The following is a 14863-nucleotide window of genomic DNA, read 5'->3' as shown; positions in this document are numbered from 1 at the left end:
ATTTACTTTCTGTAAACATAGGTAAGTTACAATATTTATAATAATCTATTTGAAAACATTTAATATTCCTCGGATATTTCATTACTGTACTGGAAATTCCAGCAATTTGTCTTAAGGCACGATGCCATACACCACTAGTTTTGACCAATTTTGAAAATTAAAAAAAAAAAATGTATATTGAAAGAAAAATGCAGTCCAAAATGACATAACCCCAGTCATTTGCACAAACTTGTCGAATATTGCATTTAAATTGAATTGAAAAGTTACGAGAGATTTAATAAACAAATGCACGATTGGAGAACTATGTTCAGTGCGATGGATCGAATGTGGTGTCGAAACGTTGTCGCGTCAAACATGTCGTGTGGGGTATCATTTGAAAGGTCTTAACAAGCATAATAATAATATCTGGGTAAAAAATCCATCAGAGTAATAGGGTTTCATTTCAAATATAAATATACATATACATTCTTGATATCGAGATGTAAAAACCAACACTAATTTTACATAGCCAGATAACTACCCATATATATACATACACAAATATAATATACAAATATACATGTGATTAAACACGACGACTCCCCTTATTCTTACATCATCATCATCCCCTCATCCCCTCAATCCCTATCCTAGCAAGGCGCAGGCAATAATCACGAACAAACAAAGCAATCGAGGCGAATGGATTATTTAATCGGTCGTGATAATATACTGACGAGAAACCATTAACTCACACCCTTAATACTAGTAGTACCGAGTAGCACCCGCCAGCCAAAGGCGCCCCACGCTGCCTCGGTCGGTTGGGGGCCCCCAATTGTAGTTCGGCGAGGGTGCTCTGCTGTGCTTAATAAGGCGGTACTTATACGCTTTAATTTATTTGTGTTTGGACATATGTAATGGGGATAGAGGAATAGATACATAGAATATATATATATATATATATATATATATATATATATATATACTAGCAAACCCGACAAACTCCGTTTCGCCACCAGATGGTTTCGTTAGAAAGAAGAAGAAATTTTTTGTTTGTTTTATATTTGGAAAGGAAAAATTTGATTTTATTACACAACAGTAATGAATTTATTTCGATTACAAAAATGAAGTGTTTTTTAGTTGAACTTCTCTAAGTAAATGATAGTGAATACGCAAATTATCCGTTTCATTGAAGTGCTCTTTGGTAAACCACATTTTTTGTTTTTTGGTCTGACGTTAACACAAACAAAGCGGATGGTTTCCGAACTCGTGAACAGGCAACATATAACTGTCCATGTGAAAAACAATGATTTTCTGAATAATCTATTTGAAATTTATCCCGCAAACACTAAGCGATTGGCCTTGCGACTTGTTATTGCGAACGCAAGGCGAACTGGAAATTGCAATCGTTTGGAGTCAAACGGAAGACCAGTCGGAATCATTGGTATGTCACCAAATCGCCAGCAATTTTTGATTGAATGGTGAAATTCAGTGCGTGTACATCATTATACTTTGCGGCAAGAATTGCTCGTTGACATAACCAAGCATAATTCTGATAATTCTCACTAATGTCATTACTCGAATTTTTAACTACGGTGCGTTAAGTTACAGCAATTTGCATCAAGGCACAAAGCCATGCACCACTAATTTTCTTAGCATAATTCAACATAATTTTTGAACAATTTGAACATTTCTGGTAGGTGACAATTCTCATGTGTCAAAATGTTTTAAATGTCAAACATTGTTATATTGTTTTTTGCACTTATTCCATTTATTTCTACAATATTACTATAGTTTTATAATTCATAACATCTTAAAATTTTTCCTTGATAAACACCAAAATGATATATCAAAACTGGAATAACCGTGTAGGAAGAGTTTGAATACATACATCCGCATAGAAGAATTTTATATACAAGATATAATTACAGAGGCAAATTAAATGCGTCAAAACTTTCCGAAAAGGTGTCTCCGATCCGATCACTCAAAGTTTAAATTCACAATTAATCATCAAATTACCCCATTAATTATTATCAATGGAAATTAATTGGAGGTGTCATCGACGACGTCAAAGGATAATTAAGAAGTCCCAGGGCGGGGTAACACGACGTCTTCGGAGTATTATTGGAAACAATTCATGGACGACATGTGGTAACTTCTAAAACTGCTCATTCGATATCAATCGTTATAATAATAATAATAATAATAATAAATGGTAGTCTGCCCGAAGGCAGGTCCATAGTGTAAGAGCCACCACAAATAAATGATTTTCTTACCCCTTAACCTATTACCACTCTATCAATCGCTACATTTTGAAATTTGTGCCATTTAGTGGTTAGGTTTCAGATCATTATCGAAAAACGCTCGTTTGGTGACTATCAACTTAATAAAAGAAACCCATGGGGTCAGCTAGTATATATATAAATACAAAAACAACTTCATTATTATTATTATCGAACAAAACATGTGATATTTTCGCAAGCACAATAAAATTCGCATTTCAATGTCATCCGAGTGCGCGGAAAAAAACAAACATGCGTATCCATTTACACAAAAATATAATCATAATATTCGACATCGATTTTAGAGTACATCGAGTTGCTGTAGGGCTTCATGATGTTAGACAATGTTTTAAATTATGTAATTTTGCACAAACTTGTCGAATATTGCGTTCAAATCAGACGCACGGTTTAAAAGTTACGAGAGATATAGTAAACGAATGCACGATTGAAGAACTATGTTCAGTGCGATGGGTACAATAGGGTGTCGAAACGTTGGCGCGTCAAAAATGTCGTGTGGGGTATCATTTGAAAGGTCTTAACGAGCACAATAATAATATCTGGGTAAAAAATCTAGCAGGGTAATAAAGTTTCATATAATTAATTTATTTATTTCAAAACTATAAATAGCAGTCATAACTCCGAGAGATGAGTTGTATCGGAGTGATAATTCCGGAGTATCTAAGTATGTATATATGTATATATCCATGTATGTATGTATTACTACATATTCGTTGTGTATCTATTATCCTCGGCAAGAAAATCGGAAGCAATAATGACATAGCCATAATGAAAGGGGCGGTTCTCGAGAACTCCTCTCCCGACATACACGATGTATAATATAGAGGAGATCGGAGTTATCTCAAACAATTTATATACATCATTACAGACGTCGGCGTACCTCCATATCATTACCATTATTATTATTATTATCATAGGGAAAAGCCGTGGGCAATAATGGTTAGATGAAGAGTAGTAAGTGAATTCTGGCGCCATCTGTGATAGCATTTGTGGACTCACATATTATGACATTAATTCAAGATTAATTTTGCATCAAAATATTTATTTAATAGGTGATTTTGATACTCAAAGTATCAGTAATAAATTGCCATCGAAATTACAAGTCTGCTATCACAGATGGCGCAAGAATTTACTTACTAATAAATATACGAAACTTTTAATGGAAATGCGGACTATCTAAATGCTAATATTAAGAGCTAAAACCTTAAGAGAATTTTCTTTCATTACTTTGGAAGCATTTGAGCCCTTGGGATCAAAGAAATTTGAAAATGTCCATATTAAGGACCACCCTAAAGAAAAAAAAAATAACACATACATTTTCCAAATTTGATCTCAGATGATTCAGAATGACTTGAAACGTCGACAAATCATAAAACTGACTCCTCTTTAGAAATGTTAACAAGTACAATTTTTAATAATCCTTTACGTACCCAGCTCTCTGTCTATGTCCCTTATCTTATTCTCGCGGGATGAGAAATTAATTCCGAAACGAAGTGATTTTGTTATTTCGCGATTTCCTCGATTTTCGCAGATGTTAATAATTGTAATGGAAGAAAATTGCGAAAATGCGATTTGATGATGATGATTTAGTCCGTCGGCTCATCTAATTCTACAATTGTGTGGACAATTGAAAAAGTTTCCTCGTTGTTCTAATTATGTAGATTTAAGGGAATTGCAAGAGTAATTGATAATCGACAGGTACGGATTTATAATTATCTTAAAAAAATAATGAGAGCGAAGAATATAAGTGCGGAATTTATTAAAAATTAAAATTGATATATTAGAGAAGATTTATAATCGACATTGTATCACAAAGGATGAATGTCACTGCGTTTATTTATTTTCTTGTTTTTTATGAAACAATTTTTTTAATGAAACAACATTCTGCAAAACACCTTTTGAACAAATTCTCTTCAAAATGAATAATACTCGGGTTAAATGAATTTACATTACGTTAAGAGATCCAGTCGATTATTTACACATTCAAGAAATACAAATCTAATGACGCTTACACCAAGATCATTTTCGGGTCACCAAAAAAAATATATAATTGTATGTAAATTTTTGTAGGCTTGTTTTAAAAAAAAGTTATGAAAGTTTAGAATAATGAAATGCGCTCTTCAAACACGCATCAAAAAGTGAAGTAAAATATTATAGGCCTATGGAAAGCGGTCTAATTATAACTTTTGCCATAAATCCCATAAGTCTGTCAGCAATACTACATGGAATATACTAACTATTTAAAAATGTCGCACTGAATTATTTACAAATGCGTTTAGACTGTGACTATACTGCAGCACTTTTTCAATTTTGTGCAAATTAGGCAACTATTTTTTTTTCTTTGAAATTGAATTCGAAATGAAATGACGAACGATTGTTGATGTTCAGGAGATAAATTGATTTATGATTTATGATTTACATTTGATTTGATTTGGATATAAAAAGATAGCAAAAATATAATGAATTAATTACAGTATTTGTAATAATATATTTGAAAACGTTTAAAATTTCTCGAATATTTCAATACGGTACGGGAAGTTCCAGCAATTTGCCTTAAGGCACGATGCCATACACCACTAGTTTTTATATAGTTTAATGTAACAACCTTCAACGCCTTTTGAACAAACTTTCTTCAAAATAAAGGAAATTCGAATTAAATAAATCTACATAGTCCTTTCAAGATTGAGTGCATTATTTATACATTCCAGATATGTATATACAAGTTGCCTCAAGGCAAAATAGCGCTTACAACTAGTTTATTTTCGAGTCACCATAAAGAATATATGTATTATTTTATGTAAATTATTATAGGCTTACGGAAAGACGTTTAGTTTCAAAAAAAAAAGTTATGAAAGTTTGGAATAATGAAAAGCGCTCTCAGAACAGTAATTAAAGTAAAATATTATAGGCCTGTGGAAAGCAGCCTAATTATAACTTTTGCCATAAGTCTGTCAACAATGCCACATGTAATATAGTACGTATAGATATTAATTGAAGTATCACAATCTCCTGGTTCGTTCTTCACGGTGGAGCGATTATTAATCTAAAGTTTGCCGCGCGCCTCTCTGATTCCAATTTAATTCGTCATTCCATCTGCGAACGAAGGCGGCAACTCCATCAGCCTTGTCTGTTCCGTCTGTTTCATTCTTGCTGTCGGTGTTGGCAAATATTTGACTCGGATTTCGAATTTGCCGCCGTAATGCATCTGTTATTGTCTTAGAGGAATGGATAGACGGGGAGCTGGTGAATGACAATGAGAGTGTAATTTCTCTCATGAAATAGCCTTGTCATCGCAACGCTATTGGTGGTGAAACAGTGAAAATGTATATCTAGTTGCTGTACGATCAGGCGTATTTTACATATAAACAAGCAAGAAAGAATCTTTTGAGAACTGCACCATCTAAAATTCTGTTATCATAACATTCTTCCTTGCTTATTAACTGCCCGTAGGATTTTTTTTTTATATATCTGTAAAGAAAAATACCTAATTTTCTTTAGTTTAAATTTTGCGCGTTATGATTGCCATAAATACAGCTCCTATGATATTAGGATAGCAAAACAAGTGATAAACTAAAATACGTCACGGCGTAATTAATAAAATTTCGTAAGAGTAAAATAATCTCTAAAATGGTAGATATTAGTGTAAATGTGTTTAGGAACTGACATTGTGATTAATAACATTAAATGTCGTTTCTTTTCTGACAGGTATGTAAGGTTTGGTATTTAAAACTTTGTCTAACGTAAAACTAACAATAAAATATATCTTTTCTGACAGAAAAACTCAATTGTGTTTGATTGACTTTGTCACCCTTAGCACAAATATAATCATATATATATATATATATATATATATATATATATATATATCTTTACGTTTCAAAGGTTTCTGAACATTTTGGCACACCTTAGAAAAAATTGGTGTGTGTATGTGTGAATGTGTGTGCGGATACAAACTTTCGTCGAAGATTTCGGGAACACGGATCAACCGATTTGAATAATTCAAATATACGATTCATATTGATAAGGAGACGTGCTGATTAGTTTTTGGAGGAGGCAGGTCTAGCCGTTTCGAAGATACGGGGCAAAAAGAGCCAAAAATGGTGCATCAGTTTTTGAAAGAACGGAACGTCCGATTTGAATATTTCAACGTAAAACTGTTCAAATTTTTGGAAAAGCAGATTCAGCGGTTATGGACTCAAAAAAAGTGAAAAAAATGTCATTAGATGGTCAAAAATTTTCATTAGACATATGAACATCAAATTATCAGATTTTTTTATAAAGATTATAGAAATGTGTTAATTATTTGGGTTCCATACCAAGATTTTTAAATTTAAAATTCACGTATATGGTTCAAACAACGATATTTTCAGCAGTATGGAATAAACGAATTGTATGATTGAAAAAACATTCGATTCGTTCTCAATCGTGATGCGTTTTTGCAAAAGACACGCCTTGCGTTTAGGAGGTATGAAGCGCAAAGGGCGTAAAAATGATTATGCAGTTTCTGAGAGAACGGATCATCCGATTAGATTAATTCAAAAAACATTTTGCTTGTGTAGACGGTGTGCAAACAATGCTTTTACAGAAAATTTCGTAATTGTGAAAATTTTCAAAAAAAAATTGTTCAAAATTTTCAAAAAAAAAATAAAGTTTTATTAAATGCAAATTTTCGAAATATTTTCATCATTTTCAAAAAATATCTAGATTTTGAAAAATTTCAAAAAAATATATAATTACAAAAAAAACAACTTCTTACAAAAATTTGAAAATATTTCGTAATTTTAAAAATTAAAAAAAAAAATGAAAATTGAAATTTTCAAAAAATATCTAAATTTTGAAATATTTAAAAAAATATCAATATTTAAAAAAAAATCTATTTCTTACTAAAAATTTGAGAATATTTCGAAATTTTCAAAAAGATCGAATATTTTCAAAAATTTCCAAATTCTCAAAAAATTTTAAAAAAAATCTATTTTTCCAAAAATTCGAACTTTTAAAAAATGTTCAAAATTTTGAAAAAATTTTAAATTATCAAAAACTACAGTATGTATTTATAATAAATAATCTATATGAATTATTTAAAACAATTATTGATTGTTTTCATTTCTTGAATGTTCAATTACGGTACGGAAAGTTCCAGCAATTTGCTTCAAGGCACAATGCCATGCACCACTAGTTATGCGTAAAGTACGTCTGAAATGAAAGACATTTTTACATATTCTCTAACAAGAAACAACATAAGATAGTGTCGTCCTACAATGCTATTTTATAAGGCAAAATTGCCCGGCTAATCACCATTTGGTTTTTGTTTGTTTGTTATTACATTTGCTCGTCAGTAGAATCCTATTTCAATCTATTACTTTTCCTCTGGTTCCAATTCCATTACCAAAACTGCATATCGATACATCATAACTAAAAACATCGATGGCGATCCATTTACAAAAATATACGATTATTTACTAAAGCGAAACGATTTCGATCAATTCACAAAAATGCAAAAAAATAAAAAAAAACGGACAGACGAACGAAAATATTCACATGTAACTCTTGATCCGATGGCGTGTATTTATATTTTTGGCTTTTAACGCTAAAAGCATCATATTTGTTAGCGGCAGTGGCGGCGGTGGAGGACCAGTAGTACGTGGCGGTGATGGATGGTGGTGCTCTGGATTATATTTCAACCCCAAACGGATAATAAATAGCCCCCCAAATGCGAAGGGAGGGGCTGTCAAAGCATGACAAACAAGTTTTTACGGAAAACCATCAAATCAAAAAAATACAATTTTCGTATTTGCATATTGTGGAGGGATGGGAAAGAGATACTTGTCAATAGGTCAAATAGGGATTAATATTATATACTTGTAATTTGACTATATGTAAGTCTAATTTGACTATATATAAGTCTAATTTGTGTTTTGAAGTGAAACTTCTAAAGCGACTACGAACTACGTCGAGGTAAATAATTAAATTTACCATGAAGAAATGTAATAAAAAAAGACTAAAAGGAAAAATTCTCTGAAAGTGTTCTATGTGGTCTGAAAGGGTTCTGGATAGTCCTAAAAATGTTCTAGATAGACGAAATATATTTCAGAAAGTCTGAAAATGTTTTCTCTAGTTTGCAAATGTTCTAACGAGTCTAAAAACGTTATATATGGCTCAAAAATGTTGCTTTTGAATAGTCAAAAAATGTTCTAGCGAGTCCAAATCCAAAAACGGTTTAGAAAGTCTAAATATGTTCTGAAAATGTGCTAGATAGTATGTAAATCGTCTAAATAACCTAAAAATGTTCTAGATAGTCTAAAATTGTTCTAAATATTTTCAGAAACATATTTTGGATAGTCTGAAAAAGTTCTAGATTGTCTACATTTTAAATAGTTGGAATATGTTCTAGAAAATCTGAAAATGTTCTAGATAGTCTGAAAGTATTCAAGATTGACTCAAAATGTCCTAGATAGCCTGAAAATGTCGAAGATAAAATGAAAATCTTCTAGACAGTATAAAATTGTTCTAGGCAATATAAAAATATTCTCGACAGTCTAAAAATGTTCTAGATAGTCTAAAAATGTCTTAGATGGTTTGACAACATTGTAGATAGTCTTGAAAATATCCTGAACTGTTCGAAAACGTTCTAGATACTATATAATTCTAAATATAAATTCAGTTCTAGATAGTTTTGAATAGTTCTAGATAATCTTACATAATTCTCGATAGTCCTATATAAAAGAGAGTCTTATATAGTTCTAGATAGTCCTGTATAATTCTAGATAGTCCTGCATAGTTCTAAATAATTCTATGCAATTCTAGGTAGTCCTACATAGATCTCGATAATACTACAAATTTCTAGAAAGTCCTATATAATTCTCGAGTGTCCTACATACTTCTAGATAGTCCTATATAATTCTAGAGAGTCCAGTATAGTTCTAGATAGTTTTACATAGTTTTAGATAGTGTTATATAGTTCTAGATAGTCCTATATAGTTTTGGATAGTCCCATATAGATCTGGAGAGTCCTATCTGGTTCTAGATAGTCCTGTATGGTTATAGTTTTATATAGTCCTATGCAATTTTGGATAGTCCGTATAGTTCTAGAAAGTGCTATGTAATTCTACATAGTTCCACATAGTTCTAGATAGTCTGAAAATATTCAGAATAATCCGAAAACGCTCTAGATAGTATCAAAATGTCCTTGATTGTCTCTAGATAAATTAAAAATGTTCTTGATAGCCTAAAAATGTTGTACATAGTTTAAAAATGTTCTAGATAATCTGAAAGTGTTTTAGAGAAACTCTGGATAGCCTCAAAATGTTCTAAAATAGTCTTAAACGAGTTCTGGATAGTAGGAAAGTGTTCTGAATAATCTGAAAATATTCTGGACAGTCTTAAAAAAGTTCTGTATAATCTAAAAATGTTCTGGATAGTTTGAAAATATTCTAGATAGTCTAAAAATGTTCTAATACATTCTTAAAAAAGTTCTGGAAAGTCTCAAAGTATTCTGGATAGTCTGAAAATATTCTGAAACAGTCGGGATAGTCTAAAATGTTCGGGATAGTCTCAAAGTGTTAAAAAGTTTTGGAAAATCTGAAAGTGTTCTGGATAGTCTAAAAATATTCTAGATAATTTTCAAATGTTGTAGACAGTTTAAGAATAATTTGGGTAGTTTGAAAATGTTCTAGATAGCCTGAAAATGCTTTAAAGATTACGACATTGTTCTGAAAAGTTCGAAAATGGATATAAAAAAACCAACATTCATTCTTACGTATAAACTTCAACCAATTTCGGTGGCAAACGATTCCAAATGACGCAAGACTTCGAAAAACCTAACTTAACAAAAAAAATCGGATTTTCTAGCAAAAACCTAAGCTATTATCTCAAAAATCCAAAATCGCACATAACATTAAATTTACCTATCACCAAAATTCTATTCCTAAAACTTACCAGATTCTTCTTCGGCAGTCCAAAATTGGCAGCCTTCGGTTGCAACGTTTGTAAATGGTTTGGCAAATTCGTATTTGGAGCAATTTTAGGAGCACCTAGAACACTTTTCTCGACACTTGCTGCCTTTTTGGCAACATTATCATCATTTTCCTTGTCCTTGGACGTTTTACTTGTCACTTTTGGAGCTGATCTTCTAATTTTCTCGACATCGACTTCTCGAGCGATCAGCTGCTGCGCCCAATAGGACAAAGTTTGAGGCTGGGGAACATCTGAAGAAAAAAGTAATGGAAATATTAGAAAAAGGACGAACACTGAGGCTGAGGGAGAAATAGATTTATCAGATTATTCTTTTACCCGGAAACAGTCCAACCAAATCTATATCTGGTTCCAGTTGGTAATGGTAAGTTCCATCAGCTGATCTGCCTTGGGAATAGGCTAAGCCCAAATCGGCCATCACGTTGACAGCATGTCTGAGGTCTAAACGTTCACTAAAAAATAAAATTATCTTAGACATCTTATCTTAGACTTAGATCCTGCAGCTGGTGATTTCGAAGGCCAAATTTTGTTGTATTTTTCTCCTTACCTTGGTGTCAGTAGTTGCAAAGATACGTTCCTCAAACTAGGGCTCAAAATCCTTTTCAAAATACCAAGAACATCAAGAACCAACTGCTTTCTGGAGACAACAGCAGTACGTCCAGTAGTTTGACAACCACTTCTTAAGGCTTCTAAGACTCCTAAGGCTGTAGCTCGCTTTTGTTGAACCTGAAAAAGAAAAAAAAGCATGAGATCAATTTTGGTATTTGCTGCAGACTTAAATATAATTATAACATTATGTTACCGATTTGTAAGTATCACCAGAAAAAAGGATTTGACTGTCCATTAATAATAACATCATGTATTGGATAAAAAAGATTTGGATATAGATGTAGGTAAAAAGACTATTAAAGAAGCCATTTAGAGATAATACACTAAAACTGTAACAGTCTGGTTGAATTTGTTGTATCTTGTACAAATATTTGTTGGTATTTCATCTTGAATCATAAAATTTATGGAATTGATCATTTACCATCGTTGTACATAGATTTATGTACAATATATCCAAATCACAGCATCCTAACACAAACTGAACACCTTGAAATCCTTGTTGCCAGTTTTACATAACATTAGAAAGATATCATCAAGTTTCTTTATTGAAATTATTAATATTATCTAATCTAGATAATACACTAAAATTGTAACAGCCTGAGATAATAAATAATTGCTAATATCTCATCTTGTATTATAAAATTTATCGAATTTTTCATTTACCATTGCAGTACATAGACTCAAGTACAATATAACCAAAATACAGCGTCTTAACATAAACTGAACACCCAGAAATCCTTGTTGCCAGTTTTACGTAACATTAGAAACACGTCATCTAGGAATTTTATTCAAAGTAATAATAATATCTAATCCAGATAATACACTAAAATTGTAATAATCCCAAAATTCACCTCGTCAGTTTAGTTGTATCACCATCAGTGTATCCAATTTGTGGTACCATGTACAAATAATTGTTAATATCTCATCTTGTATCAATTTTTGTTTGAAATTTAGTATTTACCATTGTTGTACATAGATTTAAGTACAATATATCCAAGTCACAGCGCCCTAACACAAACTGAACACCTTCAAATCCTTGTTGCCAGTTTTACGTAACATTAGAAAGACGTCTACAAGGTACTTTATTCAAATTATTAATAATATCTAACCTAGATAATACACTAAAATTGTAACAATCCCAAAATTCACCTTGTCAATTTGGTTTTATCAACATTAGCGTATTCAATTTGTGGTACCTTGTACAAATAATTGTAAATATCTAGTCTTGAGTGATTTAATTTATGGATTTTATTATTTACCATTATAGTACATAGATTTAAGTACAACATAACCAAATTACAGCGTCTTAACACAAACCGAACACCTTCAAATCCTTGTTGCCAGTTTTACGTAACATTGAAAGACGTACGTACGTCATCAAGTTACTTTATTCAAATTAATAATAATCTTTATAAATGTAATAATCTAGCGCAAAAAAATCACCAGGATTCGTATTTATAACCATAATAGTATGAAAGGTATCTATCCAGTCGTAAAATATTAGTCTTAGTTGCCAATTTATTGTATAATCTTATATACTTCAACACTTTCTTAAATAAGTAATGCAATATTTTCTTACGTTACATTTTAGTTTATACAATTATAGTAGTCAGATTTAAATAAAATATATCCAAATTACAGCATTCTAACACAAATTAAACATCTTCAAATCCCTGTTGCCAGGTTTACGTAACATTAGAAAAACTTCATCAATGTACTTTATTCAAATTATTAACAATATCTAATCTAACGTACAATAAATTATGCTTTCCTAGTACTTACAATTATATTAGTATAAAAAGCATTTCGATGCAAAATATTAGCCCTACAAATTTTTGTATAAACGGTTCACTTATACAAATAAATACTAATATCTCTCCTTACGTGATAAAATTCTCCAATTTTAGTTTTTGTAATTATAGTAGACAGATTTAGGTGTGATATATCCAAAGTGCAACATCCTGGCACAAAATATACACCTCGAAAACCGTGTTGCCAGTTTTACGTAACATCAGAAAGAGAGCGCTTGGTGGTAATTTATTTAAAATTCATCAATTTTCATATTTAAAATTACAGTAAGCAGATTTAGGTGTTATTTCCTTTCTATCTTTTACCCCCGGCTCCCCGTCTATTTCATCCTCGGCCTAACTTTATTCCCCGTTATAAATAAACTTGTCCCATCATCTTCGTGTTAATTGAAATTATTACAAAACACGACAAAACAACAACAAAACATTCTGCGCTTCTGTTTCGCAAATGTTTTTACGACGACTTTGCATAATTTCGCACGTCTGCCAGAAATGCAGAAATGCAGAAATGGGGAAATGGTAAAATGCAGAAATGGAGAAATGCAATCTCGTAATTGCGAAAACTTTCATTTGTTGTTGTTGATGATGATAATAATAATAATAATGGTAATGGTAATTAGTATTCTACACTGTGGCGGACGGAAATAATATATCAGGGAGGGTTGACACTCGGAAAGTTTAAAAGATAAACTGGCAACAGGGATTTTAAAGTGTGCGGTTTGCGAATATGAAGACATCACTACTAATTATGTCTACTATACTAATAAATTGTAAAACTTATTATTTTTATCGCGTACGATTAGATATTATAAAATAATTGTATTAAAAAGCATCAAAACGTCTTTCTAATGTTACGTCAAACTGGCAACAGGGATTTTATGGTGCGTACTTTGTGCTAGGATGCTGTAATTTGGATATGTCATTCCTAAATCTATCTACTGAAACATTAAGTGCTAAAATTTATGTATTTTGATGCACAAAGTGTGATATAAAAAATTATTAATAATATCTCCGAATGGTTAAGTTAGGGATAAAGAAGTAAAATTATATATAAACTTTTCAACGGGAATTTTGAAGTGTGGGAAGTGGTAAAATTCGTAAAGTTTATCAAGCAAAATTAGATATTAATAATTTAATTAAAGTACCATCAAGACGTAAAAACTGGCAACAGCGATTTTAAGATGCGTATTTTGGGCTAGGATGCTGTAATTTGGATATGTCATTCCTAAATCTGTCTACTACAATAATATAAATACTAAATCTAATAGAATTTGTTACATAAAATGTGACAAAGAATTATTTGAGAAATTTCTATATCATTAAAACGGGGATAAAAAAGTTAAAATATATATAAACTGGAAGCAAGGAATTCAAAGTGCTTATGATCTATCTACTATCTTGTTAAATTTTATTACACAAGGTCAAACATTAATAATTTGATTAAAATACCAGCAAAATATCTTTCTAATGTTACGTAAAACTGGCAACAGAAATTTTAAGGTACGTATTATGTGCTAAGATGCTGTAATTTAATTATGTCATTCCTAAATATGTCAACTGCAATATTAAATACTAAAACTGATGTATTTTGTTACATAACATGTGATATAACAAATTATTTGGATAAATCTCCGAATCGTTAAATCAGGGATGAACAATTTATGTATATATATATATATATATATATATATATATATAATTGACAAGTTCATATAAAATTTAAGTCGCTTATCCCTGATTTGATAATTTGGAGATATATTCAATTAATTTAGAATTTTTAATGTTACGTAAAATTGGCAACAGGGATTTTAAGGTGGGGATTTTGATTTAGGAATGACATATCCAAATTGCATCATCCTAACACAGTCTACTATAATATTAAATACTAAATTTAATAGAGTTTTTTACACAAAACAAGATAATCATTAAAACTGAGATAAAAAAGCTAAAATATATATAAACTGGCAGCAAGGACTTTAAAGTGCTTAAATCTATCTACAATTTTGTTAAATTTTATTACAGAAGGTCACACATTAATAAGTTGATTAAAATACCATCAAAATGTCTTTCTAATGTTACGTAAAACTGGCAACAAGGATTTTAAAGTGAGTAGTTTGTGCTAGAACCTTATAATTTAGATATGTCATTCCTAAATCTGTCTACTACAATATTAAATACCAAAAAGTTATATTCCAAAAA

General features: G+C 31.1%; 1 protein-coding gene across 1 annotated transcript in view; it reads right to left on the bottom strand.

Annotated features, from left to right (window-relative positions):
• The window catches only part of LOC113386490 (chromosome transmission fidelity protein 18 homolog), a 32064-nt gene that overhangs the window by 7458 nt on the left and 9743 nt on the right, over positions 1-14863 (bottom strand). Inside the window, exons 7-9 of the mRNA XM_026624270.1 lie at positions 10795-10973; positions 10566-10699; positions 10212-10480 (exon numbers count right to left, since the gene is read on the bottom strand). Coding sequence (XP_026480055.1) covers positions 10212-10480; positions 10566-10699; positions 10795-10973 — 582 coding nt within the window. The remainder of the gene's footprint in view (positions 1-10211; positions 10481-10565; positions 10700-10794; positions 10974-14863) is intronic.

The sequence above is a fragment of the Ctenocephalides felis genome, unplaced genomic scaffold (genome assembly GCF_003426905.1).
Source record: "Ctenocephalides felis isolate EL2017-DRISC unplaced genomic scaffold, ASM342690v1 CF-g0.4_SCAFFOLD_03571, whole genome shotgun sequence".
Classification (NCBI taxonomy): domain Eukaryota; kingdom Metazoa; phylum Arthropoda; class Insecta; order Siphonaptera; family Pulicidae; genus Ctenocephalides; species Ctenocephalides felis.
The sequence above is the reverse complement of the archived record's forward strand: the minus strand, read 5'-3'. Positions and strand labels throughout refer to the sequence as shown.